Source organism: Lissotriton helveticus, chromosome 5_1, assembly GCF_964261635.1.
Source record: "Lissotriton helveticus chromosome 5_1, aLisHel1.1, whole genome shotgun sequence".
In the NCBI taxonomy this organism is placed as follows: domain Eukaryota; kingdom Metazoa; phylum Chordata; class Amphibia; order Caudata; family Salamandridae; genus Lissotriton; species Lissotriton helveticus.
This window is the reverse complement of record NC_136065.1, coordinates 2,136,688,114-2,136,706,807: the sequence shown is the minus strand read 5'-3', so window position 1 is coordinate 2,136,706,807 and position 18,694 is coordinate 2,136,688,114. Positions and strand designations below refer to the sequence as shown.

At 47.3% G+C, this 18,694-nt stretch overlaps 1 protein-coding gene across 1 annotated transcript in view; it reads right to left on the bottom strand.

The window, feature by feature from the left end:
- Positions 1–4,622: 4,622 nt before the first annotated feature.
- The window catches only part of PTGES (prostaglandin E synthase), a 269,471-nt gene continuing 255,399 nt past the window's right edge, over positions 4,623–18,694 (bottom strand). Inside the window, exon 3 of the mRNA XM_078646245.1 lies at positions 4,623–6,318. Within this exon, the coding sequence (XP_078502371.1) occupies positions 6,069–6,318 (250 nt within the window). The 3' untranslated portion in view covers positions 4,623–6,068. The remainder of the gene's footprint in view (positions 6,319–18,694) is intronic.

The window sequence follows — 18,694 nt, the reverse complement described above, 5'->3', positions numbered from 1 at the left end:
AAATGTTTGTCTTTTGCATTATGAGCTGGTAAAAAGTAAAATATATGCATTCCTTTTGGTGGTTCTCAGAATGGAGCCTCTTTATTCAACATATTCCACATGGTCCAAAAAGACCTTTTCTTACAAGATTCAGATACAGGATATAGGTCCCGATGTAGGTAATCCAAGAATACCGATTCTTAAATACCGAATCATACCGATTCGGTATTTAAGAACTGGCAATCGGGATGTAGGTAATATTACCAAATTAATTAATTAATCGGTATGATTCGGTAATTAATGAATCGGCATTTACCGATTCGGTAAATGGGGGAAACATTGAAGGGTGGCAGGGTGTCACTTTGACACCCTGTTGCACCCCTCAATTGTGCAAGGGTGCACATGTTGCAGACATACATGCCCTTAGGGCATGTATGTCCTAAGGGCATGTATGTCTGCAACATGGCACTGTTTAAAAAGCAAAAAAAATGCTTTTTAAAGGGTTTTCATAATTTACCACCAACTTCTAGTTGGTGGTAAATTAAGAATTCTTAAACCCCTGTAGCACTGATTACAGTGCTACCTACATGTCAAAATACTGATTCAGTAATTATACCGATTCGGTATTTTTCCGATTCGGTAAAATTACCGAATCTGTATTTTAACATGCCCCTACATCCCAAACTCCAAATACCGGTCGGTAATGGCCGAAATTACCGAATTTCGGCCGTTACCGACCGGTTTTTGCCTACCTACATCTGGCCCATAGTAAGCTTAACAAGCAGATGAGGCAATGTGAAATACTTCAGAAATGCTGATGGAAATATGAATAGACCTGTTTGACTATGCAGAGCACAAAGGGACTCCCTCCACATACAATATGCAGTAGAATCCTGAACTGGGTGTGGTGGGGGAGGAGTGAATGTTGTGCTTTCTCTGATTGGCTAAGTTGCGGATCATTTCAAATAATATTTATTTATTTTATTTATTTATAAAGTTTTAATAGCGCGAACAAGATCCCGAAGGATATCAGAGCGCTTTACAATAAGTTGGAAGAAGGGACAAGATGAAATATACACAGCGATTGTGGAAAAAAAAAGCTAAACAATGGTACACATATAAGGTATAATATTATGCAGAAGAGACGATCCATGACTGTTAGTTGTGCCATGGAGCAAGAAACCATGAGACAGTCGCCTTATGAGTGCCTCCACCCTTATGGTAAGAATTTGCTCATTAAGAATCTTTTGGCTTCCAGTTAGAAAGCCGTCATCGAGGAGAGTCTGCGTACATCCGGAGGAAGAGAGTTCCATATTTTTGCTAAGGATGATCGGTTTCAGGAGGAGAGGAGAGGCGCTTCTCAATGCCCCTACAGGATCATTCAAGTTTTTGCGCTAGATACGTGGGAGTATTGTAGTGAAAGACTTTGTGCGTTAGGATTGCAATCTTTAGCTGGATTTGTGCTTCAAAGGGTAGCCAGTTGAGAGATTTAAGGACTGGATATGTACTCATTTCGTTTGGAGCCTGTAATCAGTCTTGCAAGTTCAGCAAGACCCTAAGTGGAGCCAAGGTCTATTTAGGAAGGCCACAGAGAGTTGCACTGCCGTAGTCTAACCTTGGTAAGACAAGAGCTTGTACCAGCTGCTTGAAATCCTTTTGTGGCAAGAAGGGTTTGATCATTCTGAATGTCCTCATCAGGTGGTTTGCTCCCTTACAAACGTTGCTGATATGAGTCTTCATACTCAGGTGCTTGTCCACTGTGACTCCGAGCGATTTGACTGAGTCTAGGATGATCGCAGTGCAGTTGAGAGTCGTGAGGTGAGGCATCCAGAGATCGATCTTGTGGGTATGTTTCGGTGGGGAGATGGGCAAGAATTCTGTTTTGGAAGCGTTGAGCAGGAGATGATTCTCCGTTAACCAATTTTGAGTCGACGTGAAGATAGAATTTAGTGAGATGATGTTATCTGGGGATGAAATTTTCAAATAGAGTTGTGTGTCGTCTGCATACATGTGGAAAAGAATATTCATAGAGTTAAGTAGGTTAGTAAGAGGTTCCAGGAAAGGGTTGAAGAGGATAGGAGAAAGGGTGGATCCTTGGGGGACCCCCATGTGTACTGTGGAGGGCTGAGAGAGAGAGTGGTTTGTCTTGAATCTTTGAGATCTGTGAAGGAAGGAAGGATAAGAACCAGTGGAGCACCCAATCCGAGAAACCCATTCGGTTTTGTAGGATGGATAGGAGAATGTCATGAGAGACCGTATTGAATGCAGAGGAGAGGTCAAGGAGGATCAAGAGGCAGGATTCGTTTTTGTCAAGCATTTTCAGGATGTCATCAAAAATGTGTATGAGGGCCGATTCAGTGCTGTGAGCCCTCCGAAAACAAGATTGATGATGGTCTAGGAGTTGGTAATTCTTAATGTGAGCACAAAGCTGGGATTGGACACATTTTTCAAGAAGTTTCGCTAGGGTGGAGATGTTGGAGATGGGATGGAAGTTATTGAGATCTGATTTGTCAGCATTGAGTTTTTTTAGAATTGGTGAGACCTGGGCTGCTTTTAGGCAGTCGGGGATCAATCCTTGCGATAAGGAGGCATTTACAATCCTGGTCCAGGTGGGAATGAGAGCGCTCTTGATCTCTCTGAAGATGGCCGGAGGCAGCGGGTCACCGAAGTGGTTAGACGGGTTGATAGTCTGGAGAATTTTTTCAATGTCTTTTTCATTAAAAGGGGAAAAGGAGCCCCATGAAGCATTGTTCTTAGCGTCAAAGACGGTCGGGATACACTTTTCAGAGAAGTCGGGGGCGAGGCAGCTAAAGAAGGGGGCAAAAGGGCCTTCTTAGAGGCGAGGTCAATGGAGATGAGTCGAGAATTATCCGTGAAAAAAAGCTTCAAATCCCTCGCAAGAGGGTGGGTTGCCATTCGAATCAGAGAGCTTTGCCGCTTGATCTAGTTATAATCGGAAGTAGTCAACCTTAGCTTTCTTGATCTTTTTCTGGTAGAGGTCTCTGACATCTCTCAGAAGTTTTAGTTGATCCAAGGAAGGATTGGAATGCCAGGATCGTTCCGCTGCTCTAAGGTTGCGACGTTCGGAATTTAAGTTTTCATTGTACCACGGTTGATGGGGTATTTTTAAGCTGGAGTGGAGCAATGTCGTCCATGATCTCGGCGATGATCTAATTGTAGTGGTCCGTGAGAGTTTGAACCTCAACCAGGTCAGCTTGGGAGGAAAAGGAGAATTTACAATGACCAGCTAGTTTGTCGTGTTTTATTGAACTGAGGTCTCGTTTCAGAATCTTTGATTTAAGCGGTTGAGCCTTCCTCAATATCACCTCCCTGTTAATATAGAAAAGGATGCTGTGATGGTCCGACCAGTCACAAAGGGTTATGGATTCTAAAGAGATGGTCTGTTCCTTGGAGGTGATGAGGTCTAGTATTTCCCCTTTCGTGTGGGTTGGTTGGTCACAGTGCTGTGACAAATCATGATCATTTAGAAATTATTTGAGGCAGGATACCGCTGGGTCATTGTGTTTGGACCAATGCAGGTTGAAGTCCCCTAGGAAGATTTGTGATACTGCTGAGTCAACATTGCTAGAGATGATTTCCATTAAGTGCTCAATGAAAGGGAGATTATCTCCCGTTGGGTGGTAAAAGGTGCAAAGTTTGCAGATCGGTAGGTTCTTCTTACTTGAGATGCTGAGACAGAGATATTCACAGGAGGAGGGGAGAGAGGACTCCACCTGAGAGTTCGATAGAGTATTCCTATAAATGCAAGCTAGACCACCACCCAATTTCAGATTTCTGTCAAGCCTGACTATATCATTCGTGGGGGGTACTAGGAGGTCTAAAATAGGAGTAAAAGCAGGATTTAGCCACGTTTCGGTGAGGATGATATTATCTAAATCATTGTGTTGGATGAGTTCAAAGACATCTGAGGCGTGTTTACTGGCTGATCTGCAATTTAATAGTACACACTTGAGACGAAGCGGGTTAGATGGAGAAGAAGTCTGGGTGATATTCACCCTAGTGAGGTTGTCAGAAATGCTGCATCTCAGATTGCGGGAAGGATCTCTGTTCGTGTTGGGAAGGATGGAGTGTATTTGCCTCGGAGGGGGTCAGGTTAGCATCGGTCCAGGAGGAGCAGGAAGAGAGATGGTCTTGAGGATCAGTAGACGCTAGGCTGGGCATAATGCTTCTGGGGCAGGGTGGTGAGTTTGGAGAGGGAATAGATTTCGAGATGGATATGATATGAACATGAATCTCGATATGAATAGGTTACTGTTGTGAATATGCTAAAGCATTCTTTTCTGTGTACCTTTGACATTGTTCTGCTCACTGTGTCTACCCTGGGATTCCCAGATCATCAATTAAGGATGACTCAAGCATGTGAATCTATGACAGATCAAATATTGGAGAAATTCTATGACAAATGCAATGGATATCTCTGCCACACAAGGCGGACATAATGTTCATAACACTTATGAGTATATTGGGTGCCGCACTAAGTATTCTGTGACACGAATTGTGGTATTCTGTTTGTCTCATTGTTGGACAAGTCTACGTCACATGATTAGGATGTTACATCACATAGGTGAGACGGTAGTATGTACTATTAGGATGATGCTGATAACATGGATCAATCCATTACTTTATCGTGGAAGGATGGTGGCTAAAATTATGTGTCAAATATTTCATTGTTGTAACCACACCTGGGGTGGTGGGAACACTTTTCTCTTTGAAATAAAGTCCTACACAAACCTTACCCTTGCATCTGTGAAATGCTGGGTAATCTATCCATACACAGAAGGCATCAGTAGAATAAACCCCCAGGAGAATGTATGGAACACGTTTTTGAAGAAAGGAGGGATATTTCATTTTATCCCAAAAAGCTTCTGTAATGAAAAAGAAATGGGTAAGGGATGCCCACCGGAATTCTTGTTGCATCCAATATTCCTAATTTAAGGTAACATTGAAAAATTACCCTCCCATTTTACCTGTTTAGAAAAATGTTTCCGCTGCCTTTTGCTGTATTTGAAAGGTAACAACCACACAAATTCATTTAACAGAGAAATTCATACTTTTTATATACAATTTCAATTTATAGAAACATCAAGTTTTATTAACACCACTTATTATTTTGTCTATCCCTATAATTAAAAGAACAACAAATACTTTAAAATAATTTTAAGAATTTTCTTTTGAACAAGGTCAACTTTTGAGTCTTCTAGTAACTCTTACACCCTTTGACTAAAAATCCCCACTTTTCAAACTATCCGACTAACTTTCATAAAGTTTTAGTTAACATTGTTAACTTTTTCCCCAAAATCTTTTTAGCAAATAAAGAACCACACCAAGAGCACATGTGAGCTGGTGAAGCTGAGATTCCCTGCCACTCATAGAACACTCTCAGCTTGTGCCAAGTGGTACATGCCTTCCTTGGATCAATCATCAGCCTGAAGAAGGGGGAACCCCCGCAGCGCCAGGACCCATCAACAGCAACAACCTCCACAACATGGCCAACTTTCACACCCAAATGACTCTTCCTTCTTTTTATTAGACAGTCCTAAAAGAAATGAGAAATCCCACTGAAACAATTTTTGTAATCATGTAACAATGCTACGACTGCCTTTGAAGTCTTTGCATGTAGTACGAACGCTGAACGGCTCAGGCTGCAAGCGCCGTAGAGAGCGACTGAAGGGTCTCAAGGAGCTTGGAACCCACATCGCTCACCTTTAGGATTTCATTAAGACCCTGACACAATGTGGGGTTCGGCCAACTGGTAGATCCGTCTCATGTATCCCTTCCAGATGTTGGGCCGTCTTCAAATGGCGACCCAGCAGCAGACGCGGTATCTGGAGGAGTTTTTCTCACGCGTCACTCATGCGACTGTGGCTGAGATCTGTGAAACTTTGAACTTCAGCCATAGTGTTCCTTCTGTGCCCTTAATGATTAGTTTTTTTGTCAGCATCATGGAATATGAGAGGGGCAGCAAAGTCTGAAGAAGGTCACAGCCATGGTTGAATTTTCATCCAAGTGATAGTGGATCCCATTTTTCCGGCTCTTTGGCCCGGCTCCCACGACACCGGCTCCTGGGATTACAAATAAGGAGCCATAGCATACAGGATCTGCAGCCCCATGGAAAAGCATGGCACCTGGGCGATGGTGTAAGACGCGGACCGCATGGGGGCCTTGAACGCCAGGAGATAGGCCACCGTGTGGAACATGCGTGCCACGAAGAAAACCAGGAAGTGGATCCTGGCCACGGTGAGATTTGGCTCCAGCAGGGAGTAGACGGCCCCCAAGAAGAGGAAGGGGTAGATGTTCTCCATGTCATTGTGGTGGCATCTGCAAGAAGAAACAAAAGCATCAGATCTTTATTCACAGAGCCCAGGCGACTGCAGAAGGGACGCGTTCTCAAAGCCCCTCACTGGTGAGTAATTATTCAGCCTTGCACCCTGCCACCCTGCTAGCCTGCCAGCCTGCCACCCTGCTCCCCTCCCAGCCTGCCATCCTGATCCCCTGCCATCCTGATCCCCTGCCATCCTGATCCCCTGCCACCCTGCCACCCTGCCACTCTGCTCCCCTGCCCCCCTGCCACCCTGCCACCCTGCCATCCTGCCATCCTGCTCCCCTGCCACCCTGCCATCCTACTCCCCTGCCATCCTGCTCCCCTGCCACCCTGCTCCCCTGCCACCCTGCTCCCCTGCCACCCCGCCATCCTGCCACCCTGCCATCCTGCTCCCCTGCTACCCTGCTCCCCTGCCACCCACCCACCCAGCTCCTCTTCTTTCTGACCTTATGTCTACTTTTCAAACACACCTGTTCCCTCTGACAAGGCAAGGATGTTATGCATGCTTTCTTTAATAAATTCAAAGAGGGGACAGAGAACAGCAATTTTTTAAAACAAGCATTGGCATTGCCAATAGGTCTCGCTTGTGGGACCTTATAAGCACATCTTCCACCTCATTATTTTGCAGCCTAGGCACATGTTCCAATGCCGCCCAGCGAGTGACGCTGTTTCCTCACATGAGGTAAAGAAGGAAGAGAAATGCACGGCCGTGAAAGTGGCTCTGGGGGGGGGTGCATTCCTTTGAATGTAAATGTAAATGTAAATGTAAATGTGGGTTTACTTGTAAAGCGCACTGCCACCCTACTCAGGGTATCCTGGCGCTGTATACCGCTGTGGAACCCTTCCTGGTTTTCCCTGTGAGATGCCCCATACTGGGCACCCCCAAGGTGGAACCAGGCATCCCAGCGCCACCAGGGCCGTTGTGGAGATTAAGCAAGCTATTGCCCAGAGTTGCAGAGTGGGACCCATGATTAGAGTAGGCACCAATGCGAGAATTGTCGAGTCCGCGGACATTGAGCCCGATACCCTGCCGCGTCAGGAATTGAACCCTGGTCCCGGGCCAGACCTCTGCATCCGGGTCTGCCACCTCTAACCAGTGAGCCACACTTCTCCCCGAAGTGTCGGGTCTGATGCAATTATGCGAGGCAGGCTGGTTAGGAAGCAAATGGCAAGGGAGGGAGGCTGAGGCTTTGATGTGGGGAGTCACAAGTGAAGTGAATAATTAGGGGAGGAGAACTGGCAGGCTGATAGGCAGAAGACTCAGGCAAGCTCGTGCACGAAGGAGCTTGCTGTCACGTGATTCACGTGAACTTAAAGAAAACTGCAGCCCAAGAAGCCCTTGGTTTCACGAGGATTTTGGCTACTTGAATTCTTGCTCCGCTCGATGCGCTTGCGAGCATCGATAGGTCGCGAGACCTAAAAATGCATCCAGTGCAGAGCAAAGATGCTTTCTCCAGATCTGGGTGAAGCAGAGGCGCGAATGAAGGCTTCCTCCAGATCTGGGAAGTGTACAGCTCCATATGGAACGGGCATTTCGCTTCCCTGAATGAACACTTTTGTCAGATTCAAACACAGTACAGGTCCGTTTAGGACTGATCCTACCTCTCACTGAAAAAACTTTCTCCTGAACTTGAATAGTATCGCTCCCTGAAAATGAACTTTTGTCTGCCTGCAAAGCATCAGACGGCAGGGATGACTTGAATAGACTCCAGAGGTGGGTCGACTCTGAGGTGGCACAAGTGACGGTGACGTCACATATCAAGAGTAGTAACTTACTGGAGTCTACAAATGATAACTGACCTTATGAGGACAGAACTGAACTCTAATACAGAGTTCCGCACCTGTACAAAAATAACATATACTTGAAGTTCTGCAGCATTGGCATCTTTCATAAATTTTCCTGCTTGAAATATTTCCTATCAGGCAGGGATCGCTTGCAGTCAATGTTTAAACAACAGCAGGCAGGTCGCTCCCCACGGCACGCAGCTCCACCTGACTGTGCCCGTGCTCGGTGCTCAGCTGCCTCTCCCGCTGACTCCAGTTCGAGGCCCGCCATAGGTTGCTTCTGTTTCTCTGACCTTTATTTTGTTTTACTGTTTCCTACCAATTGCACTGTATTTTCACTGTATTTTTGTACCCTGTACTTTGTGAGCATTTTTATTCCCCTCCCTCTGTGCCCCTTGGCTGTCTGTTTCCCTTTTCGCCATTCCCTTCTCCCGTTTTCCCGCCGCTGCGTCCCCTGCGGTCCCGCCCCCCGCACTCCCATTCGCCTGCTCCACCTCCCAGCTGCTCCTCCCTCCCACCTCCCCTTCTTATGGCGGCCATTGCGCGGCCGGGCAGCTGTCGCACCAAAGGTGCGCCTATGGCAAGCCCATCTGTGCCCGTCTGTGCCTGGACCGTGCCCAGCATCAGAACCCCTGACTCCTGCAAACGCCACGACGCCCCACTCCGCTATGATGCCAGCAGCCTCCCCGCACTCAACACCGGACGAGCACACTCCTGCTTCCAGGCAGCCCCGAAGAACACCCGAGGACCCTTCTCTTGCCGGAACTGCAACTTCACCAGCAGCAGACCCGCCAATGCACCCACCAGGACAGCACTCAACCACCTCAGATGCAAACTCCTGAACACCCGCTCCGCACGCAGACATGCCGTCGAACTCTGGGACCGGCTCGACACATCCTCCACAGACGTCGCCATCCTGACAGAGACCTGGATGAATGACTCCTCGGCACCCGACATCACCATAGCCATCCCGGACGGCTACAAGATCACCCGCAGAGACCGCACCAACGGAGCAGGAGCTGGAATCGCCATCATCCACAGTAACAACCTCAAGGTCTCGACCAACTCTGACAACACCCTCAACACTGCCAAACACCTGCACTTCCAAATCCACACTGATCCCAACACTACCCTCAGAGGAATTCTGATCTACAGGCCCCCCGGACCCCGACCACAGTTCAGCGCCTCCATCGCCGACTTCATCAGCACACACGCCCTTGTGTCCACAGACTACATACTCCTCGGGGACCTGAACTTCCACCTCGAGAAAAACAACGACACCAACTCCACCACCCTGCTTGACAACCTTGCCAACCTCGGACTCAAACAGCTCATCAAGACTCCCACCCACTCCGCCGGACACACGCTTGACCCCATCTTCTCCGCAAGCTCCCACGTCTCCTTCAGCCACACCACCGAACTCCACTGGACCGATCACCGATGCGTCCACTTCACCTTCGAGAAGCCTACCACGCACCACCGCACCCAACAGATCCCCCGCCGATGTTGGAGCAAAATCACCGAAGACCAGCTTCACAACGCCCTCTCCCGAAGCCCACCCACAGACACCACGGACCCTGCCGCCACCACCACCAACCTCAGACGCTGGATCAAAGCCTGCGCCAACACCCTCACCGGATCAAGAATCCCTCCAACAGTCGCACCAACAAGCCCGCCAGCTGGTTCACCGCAGAGCTCCAGACCTCCAAGCAAAACTGCTGAATCTGGAGAAGAAATGGCGCCACAAACAGACACCGGAGAACCAATCAGCCCACAAGAACGCCATGCGCCAACATCATCACCTCATCAGATCCACCAAAAAGACCTCCTTCAAGGACCGCCTCGACAATAACGCACACAACAGTAAAGAGCTCTTCAACATTGTGAAGGAACTCTCCAACCCCAGTTCCAGCTCCAACGACATCCCCCCTTCACAAGACCTGTGCAACTCCCTGACCTCCTTCTTCCGCTGCAAGATTGCAGACATCCACTACAGCTTCGACAGCTTCAACAACCAGGCCACCACTGCAACCAGCGACGCCCTACACCCCACGGCCACCACCCACGGTGACCCCCTTCTCACCTGGACCAACATCAATGACGACGACACCATCAAACCCATGAGCACCATCCACTCCGGCTCCCCATCAGACCCGTGCCCTCACCATGTCTTCAACAAATCCAGCACCACCATCGCACCCCACCTCTGCAAAACCATCAACATCTCCTTCGAGACCACGACCTTCCCGGAGAGCTGGAAGCACGCTGATATCAACGCCCTGCTCAGAAAGCCAAAGCAGACCCCAAGGACCTCAAGAACTTCCGGCCTATCTCCCTGCTCCCGTTCCCGGCAAATGTCAGTGAGAAAACTGTCAACAAACAACTGACCCGCTACCTCGAGGAAAACAACACCCTGGACCCGTCCCAGTCCGGTTTCCGCAGCAACTACAGCACCGAAATGGCCCTCATCGCCGCCACCGATGACATCAGGGCCATGCTGGACAATGGCCCTCTTCCTCCTGGACCTGTCAGCCGCCTTCCACACTGTATGCCACCTCACCCTACGCACCCGCCTCCACGACGCAGGAATCCGAGACAAAGCACTGGACTGGACCACCTCCTTCCTCACCGGCAGAACACAGAGCATCCGCCTCCCTTCATTACAATCCAAAGCCACCAAGATCACCTTCGGCGTACCCCAAGGATCATCCCTCAGCCTGACGTTGTTCAACATCTACATGGCCCCACTCGCCAACGTTGCCAGACTGCATGACCTCAACATCCTCTCCTACGCTGACAACACACAACTGATCCTCTCACTCACCAAAGATTCTCTCACCACCAAAACCAACCTCCACGAAGGAATGAAAGCTGTCGCCAAATGGATGAGAAACAGCCACCTGAAGCTGAACTCGGACAAGACAGAGGTCCTCATCCTCTGCCCCACCCCTTCGGCCTATGGCGACTCCTGGTGGCCGACTGGTTTTACAAGAGAGTTGAGAGGTGCACTCAGAGAAGTCAATGATACAAAAAGTCCATCAATTTTATCAATCTTCAATCCTTTCTTTAATGAGTTCTTTGTTTTCACTTGTTTTAAAATACACAGGCACAGCCAACGCGTTTCATTCCCATTAGTGCCTTGGGAATTTCGTCAGGGCATGAAGAGAGGATCATTCAAATCCTTTGATCCAAGACGTGAAAGCACCTTCAGAATTGATGCTGTAAAAGTGTAGTCTCTGGATTGGCCCAGGTATTCCTAGAAGGTATAGCTGCAACGTTCCGGTAATATTTGCCTAGAAAGTATGGCTGTAACGTTCCGGTAGTCGTGTTCCAGTTGTAATTCCACAGGTGGTCCACCACAATGTGTGGAGTAAAAAGCAAGACTCTGTTTCAGAACCCCCTTCGACAGTCAGTGTAGCGAAGGGGACAGTGGCGCGAACTAGTAGTCAGACGAAATTTGAACTAATAGATGAACTTAAATCTTCCAACGCGGAACCTATGATAGGGTGTCCGCGATCTCCTGCTCCTCCCCGTGGAATACTGGAAGCCTGGGACGACTCCTGGTGGCCGACTGCCCTGGGAACGGCACCAACACCCACCAACCACGCATGCAACCTGGGATTCATCCTCGATTCAACACTCTCCCTGATCAAGCAAGTCAACGCCATCTCATCCTCTTGTTTCAACACCCTCTGAATGCTCTACAGGTGGATCTCCACCGACACTAGAAGAACGGTCACTCAGACCCTCGTCAGCAGCAGACTGGACTACGGAAACGCCCTCTACGCAGGAACCCCAGCCAAACTGCTGAAACTACTGCAACACACACAGAATGCCTCTGCACACCTGATCCTCGACATCCCTCGCCACAGCCACATCACTCCCCACCTGAGAAACCTGCACTGGCTTCCCGTCAACAAGAGGATCACCTTCAAGCTCCTCACCCACGCACACAAAGCACTACACAACACTGGACCAGCATACCTCAACAAACGGCTCACCTTCTACACCCCGAACCGCCAGCTCCGCTCCGCCGACCTCGCCCTCGCCACCGTCCCCTACATCAGGAGAGAAACCACCGGCGGCAGATCATTCTCCTACCTCACCGCCAAGTCCTCGAACACCCTCCCCATCCTCCTACGCCAGACCGAAGACCTACTAACCTTCAGAAGGCTACTCAAGACCTGGCTGGTCGAGCAGAAGCAGCATCCCCCACCGCCCCCCCCAGCGCCTTCAGACCCTCACGGGTGACTAGCGCGCTTTACAAATATCTTGATTGATTGATTACATATACTCTCAGGCCCGATCCACAAAAGTAATCTGAGACAAACTTAAGTTTGTTTTAAGTTTAACTTAAGACCAAAAGACCAAAATTTAAGATTAACTGAGACAAAATCCTAACTTTAGTACTCCTAAAGGCCTTCTGTGAATACGGAAAGTCGTAAAGTTAGGCTTTTGTCTCAGATTACTTTTGGGAATCGGGCCCTCAGTAAGCATTGCATTAATTTGGCAAAGAGACCAGAGCACACTATATTTTTTTCTTTATTGTTCTTTTTTTCTTTTTTTCAAAGTATCTTCTTCATCAAGTTTTCATTCATTCGGGATAGATCACACCAAATGAATATTTTTAAAAGGATTTTATTTGTGAACAATGTCCACTTCTCAGAAATCACTGTATCAATCACTTAAGCCTACACGTGTTTCATCACAGCATGTGGCTGTGACTCATCAGGGCTGATCAAATGATCAAAAACGCGTGGTCGGGGAGCCGGTGATAATTCCAACCCGGTCCTTGTCGGGTAGTTATTATGGTGATTAAGTTTGCCGTCAGGAAACTTTTTTTCGGTGCGCAAATATTCTTAAATAATTTCAGGCCGTATGCAGCCAAGGTCCAGCCTGTAAAGCTTCTGTCTCCGAGTGCGGGCACTCGGAGACAGAAGCTGCAAGAATATTTGCGCACCGAAAAAAAGTTTCCTGACGGCAAACTTAATCACCATAATAACTACCCGACAAGGACCGGGTTGGAATTATCACCGGCTCCCCGACCACGCGTTTTTGATCATTTGATCAGCCCTGATGAGTCACAGCCACATGCTGTGATGAAACACGTGTAGGCTTAAGTGATTGATACAGTGATTTCTGAGAAGTGGACATTGTTCACAAATAAAATCCTTTTAAAAATATTCATTTGGTGTGATCTATCCCGAATGAATGAAAACTTGATGAAGAAGATACTTTGAAAAAAAGAAAAAAAGAACAATAAAGAAAAAAATATAGTGTGCTCTGGTCTCTTTGCCAAATTAACACAAGAAAGGGGTGGTTTATCCACTTCTTTCTACAGAGGTTAAGGTTTTCCTCTGACCAAGAAGCACCTACCTCGGTACCACGAATAAGTCAAAACCATACCGTAAGAAGTTGAGCGCCTAAATTTCTGAATACTCCAAAAACCTACCCACCGATATAACCAAAGCATTGCATTAACCACCTACAATATTCAGTCTATCGACCTCATGGAACATGGCCATATCTATGTACAAAAAGAAATCTTCTCCACCAAAGCAGAGTATTTTGCAGAGATCATTATGAACTCGCCAAATAAGTCTAAATGTATTTTTAAAATAGTTGATGACATCACTAATCCAAAGTGTTCACAAAACATAACTCAGCCAACCCAAGATCTCTGTGATAGTTTAGCTACCTTTTTCAAAGAAAAAATTAGCGCTATCAATAATGGTCTCAAAACAAATTTGCCAGCAGGGGAAGAAGTTATGACTAGTGGAGTAGTAGCCTCGACCAATGGTGTAGAAAAGGTATCTTTTGCAGGAATTCAGCCTGGTGTAGGGACTAACAATCCGAATCTCTTGGATCACTTTGAACTTCCTTTGGAGGAGGAATTCTGCAGGATCGCTTTGGGTGTCTCCTCTGGCTCACCACTGGATCCCCTTCCACATAAAATCTGGAAGAAATTTTCCTTAGAACTTTTTCCCAGACTTCGGCAGATCTGCAATCAATCACTATCCAGTGGGGTTGTACAATCCGGCTGGAAACAGGCTGTGGTTACGCCACTTTTGAAGAAGGCCACTCTTGACCCAACCTGTCCGGGAAGTTATCGGCTCATTTCTCTCCTACCCTACCCAGTGAAGATCCTTGAACGATTGGTCAGCAGTCTCTGTCACAGTTCCTAGAACTTAATAACAAGTTGGCGGATGTACAACTTGACTTCCGCCCGGAACATGGAACAGACACTGCTCTGGTAACTGTGATAGACGATCTTCGTCTATTGGCAGACAGGAGACAATCGGCGATACTTATTTTGCTTGACCTTTCTGCCGCTTTTTTTTATACGGTTAACCATGGCAACTATGCCAATGACACCCGGATTATCTTATCCTTGGATGGAACCCAGTCTAACGCCTTAGAGGATTTTGCCTGTATGCATGAGAGTGCGCAGTAGCTACGGAACAACTTTCTACAATTCAATTTGAATAAGACCGAAATGTTATAATGTACAGTTGGAAAGGTCCCTCTGCCCCTCCCTCATAATTTCTGGCCCCTTGTAACTTCTTCTCCTCTGGTTCCGACTAAGACGGCGCGAAATTTGGGAGTCACGCTTAGCGCCAACCTGCCTTTGGAGACGCAAGTGAATAAAACTGTGGGATGCTGCTTTGGTCTGATCAGAGCTCTGAGAAAGATCCTCCCATTGCTTCCAAACTCGGACAGAGTATTAATAGTACGAGACGTTATTTTAGGCAGACTTGATTATTGCAACGCCCTACTGTTGGAGTCACCAAAGTATCTGGTTCAGCGACTGCAACGCGTCCAGAATGCGGCAGCAAAATTGGTGCTGCCCAGACCACGAGACTCTTCTGCATCACTGTGTTTAGCTGAGTTACATTGGCTCCCAGTGCTGCAAATAATACATTTTAAGTCCTTATGTATAGTTTTCAGGGTTCTGCGTGGATCTGGCCCTAAGCCTCTACAGAGAAACTGGCTTGGTACACTCCCACTCGGAGACTCTGCTCCTCTTCTGCTTGTTTGGCGAAGGTCTCTAGTTTCAACAAGGTTAGAATGGGAGGGAGGGATATTAGGACTGCTGCTCTGAGGCTTTGGAACGAGCTACCACTTGAAATTAGACAATGCAACATCCTGTCTCTGTTTAGGAAAAGCATTAAAACATGGCTGTTCCCCAGAAAATGATCTCTTGTCTTTAACCTCATAACTGCAGCGCGAATTCCTCCGCAGTGCTGAATATTCCGATCGCGGGCGTGGTCATGACGGCTCCCGGCCGTCATCAGCACATGAGCTGTCATGAGCAGGGAAGAGGCTAAGGGCGATATGTATCAACATTCCGTTTTGCGATTCCTAAATAGCGATTTTTAAGAAATCGCTATTTAGAAATCGCAAAATGGTATGTATGTACAAAATCGGTTCTTTTTAGCGATTCCTTAATATTCCTTAATTGCGATTAGCAAATTGCTAATCGCAATTAAGGAATAATTTCCCATTCATTTCTATGGGCCAGGAGGCCCATAGGAATGAAGAGGAAATTTGTGATTCGCAATTTGCTAATCGCAAATTGTGAATATTTTCAAGAGTGCAGGGGTGTCCAAAGGACACCCTGTTGCTCCCCTGAAATCTGCATGGGTGCACATGTGGCGCACATACATGCCCTAAGGGCATGTCTGTGCGTCACATGGCACTTTGAAAAATCAAAAAAAAATTATTTTGGAAGGAATTCGCAACTTACCACCAACTAGAAGTTGGTGGTAATTTGCGATTCCTTAAGGCCAATTTGCTATTTTTGTTTGCTTCTTACATTGCATTTAAGGAATCGCAAAATTTGCGATTCCTTAAATGCAATCGCAAAATAAGGAATGGCAGATTTTGCGATTCCTCATTCTGAACCACGTTTTGTTTAATACATACCATTTAGGAAATTCGCATTCGCAAAGGCCGAAATTCTGCGAATTTCAGCCATTGCGAATGCGAATTTGCTTGATACATATCGCCCTAAGTGCTGTCTAATCGGGTTCTACCCTCTTTGTTCTATGATGGTTTGCATCACGTACAATAGCGCCAGGGTACCTGTGGGGTGTTTGTTGCGCTTTATAAATGCTATATACAATACAATACTCAAACTGAGCTAATGAGAACGAGAAACAGAGCTCGCTCCCCTCAGAAGCTAAAGAGAGCAGAGACTCAGAGCCTGCCCAGAGGGGGTCACTATTGGAATGTATGAAAGGGCCGGCTCACAGACTCCATGAAAGATGCCAATACGAGAAAGATGTTATTACCGGTGGTAGTAAGTGCGTCTCTGGCATTGGACCTTCCAGAGATCCAGGCGCCTCTGATAGGACCAGCAGAGCAGTGCCGGCACACGTAGTGGTAGAGTGAGTGAAGGACTGTCAGTCCCTCAGCACCCTCCCTCTGGTCTGTCCATCACCACAATAATGTTTGGCTTTAAATCAGTCTCTCTGGAGACTTCTCTCAAGGGTACCACAGCTAAGAGAGCAATCCGCGTCGCCATGGCTTTGGAAGAGGAGGCTCAAAAGTAGACGTCATTAAAGCGACAACAGGGTGTTTTGTTTTTGGCGGAAAAGTTTGAGTCCCTTCAGAAGTTCCTTGGCTGTTCTAGAACAGAATAAAAATGGGTGACTTGGCTCCTTCATGAGAGTTTGATGGAGAGAGGAATAACGTAAACTTGAAGTCCACCGACACCCCAGACCCTTGGTTCCCCCGTCCTGAGGAAGCAAACAGAGGTTTTGCTGGCTCCCCGAGTCCATCCAACACAGGTCTGTTGGAGCAAAGTGGCAGTCACCTTGCCCTAAGGGAGGGGCCACATTACTGTTTTTTCCATGCCCAGCCAACACATGAGATGGCGTTGACTTGCTTGATGATGGAGAGTGTTGAATCTGGATGAATCCCAGGTTGCATGCATGGTTGGTGGGTGTTGGTGCTGTTCCTAGGGCAGTCGGCCACCAGGAGTCGTCCCAGGCCAAAGAGGTGGGGCAGAGGATGAGGACCTCTGTCTTGTCCAAGTTCAGCTTCAGGCGGCTGTTTCTCATCCATTTGGCGACCGCTTTCATTCCTCTTGGAGGTTGGTTTTGGTGGTGAGAGAATCTTTGGTGAGTGAGAGGATCAGTTGTGTGTTGTCAGCGTAGGAGATGATGTTGAGGTCGTGCAGTCTGGCAACGTTGGCGAGTGGGGCCATGTAGATGTTGAACAACGTCAGGCTGAGGGATGATCCTTGGGGTACATTGCATGGCAGACGTGGGTAGGGAAAATGTATAACAACACTGACGTTCAGGGACGTCACGTCAATTAGGAGCCCCTAAGCCATTTGTTGAAACCCCTGCCACCTTACTTGTGACCCTTGGCTGGAAATCACTCAGTGTGAGCAGGGCTTGATTGCACGGTCGAAAGAAACTCTGAGTGACTGCATCATGATTGCAGAGTGCCTGCAAGCTGGCTGGGCCCACCGATCCGGGCCTGTGCAGAACTTGTCCCCTCTACCGTTGCTATGGTGGCCCCGGACCCTGCGGCGCTTAGTCCTAAACTTCTTGATACTTGTGCATGTATCTGCTGCGCTGCATGCCTGGGCCTCGCCTCAGTCTCTTGCAGGGCCGTCAATCTAGTAGCACGCGAAAGTGCTGCTACCAATGCCGAACCTGGCAAGATTCATTGGCCAGCCCCAACAGGTCTCTCTCTTGAAGGCGGGCTCATGTGACGACACATGTGTCAGACTCCAGTGAGTGACCAACAGTGACCAAGTTACGGCCAGGTATGTAGTCTCTGCACCTCTCCGATTACAAAAGGCCTCCGTCTCTTCCCGTTATATGATATGCTAAATGATTGGTTAGAAAGCAATTTTCCAAAGGGTGTGTGTTTCAGTACATTGTGATCAGGGAAATTCCAGGTTTAATTTCCTAAATTTGAAGCGACATTTCACATTTGAAGCTTTCTGGGTCTCAAAACAAATGCAATGCAATGAATATGAAAAAGTAAACTCGCATCATCGTTTGATGCACACAATATAATGTATAGATGCATTATTCACATACTGGCATATGCATCAACAATGCCATTTGCGATTCCTTATTAGCGAAAAATAAGGATTCACTAATAAGGAACAGCAAAAGGCTATGCATGTAGAAATCGCTTAAAAAATAGCGATTTCTAAACATTCCTTAAATGCGACTCGCAAATTGCGAGCCGCAATTAAGGAATACCTCCCTAGAGGCCCATAGGAATGAATGGGAAGACATTCTCAATTTGCGATTCTCAATTAGAGATTCGCAAATTAAGAACGCAATTTCAAGGGTGCCAGGGTGTTGAAAGGACACCCTGTTGCACCCCTGAAATCTGCATATGAGTACATCTTGCACACACACATGCCCCAAGGGCATGTGTGTCTGTAAAATGGAACTTTGAAAAATGCACTTTAGTGCATTTTTCAAAGTTTTTGCAAATTACCATGAAGTTCAACTTCATGGTAATTTGCACCCCCTATTAGCGAAATCGCAGGTTTTTTTTACTTTAATGCATTGCATTTAAGGAATCTCAATTTGCGATTCCTTAAATGCAATG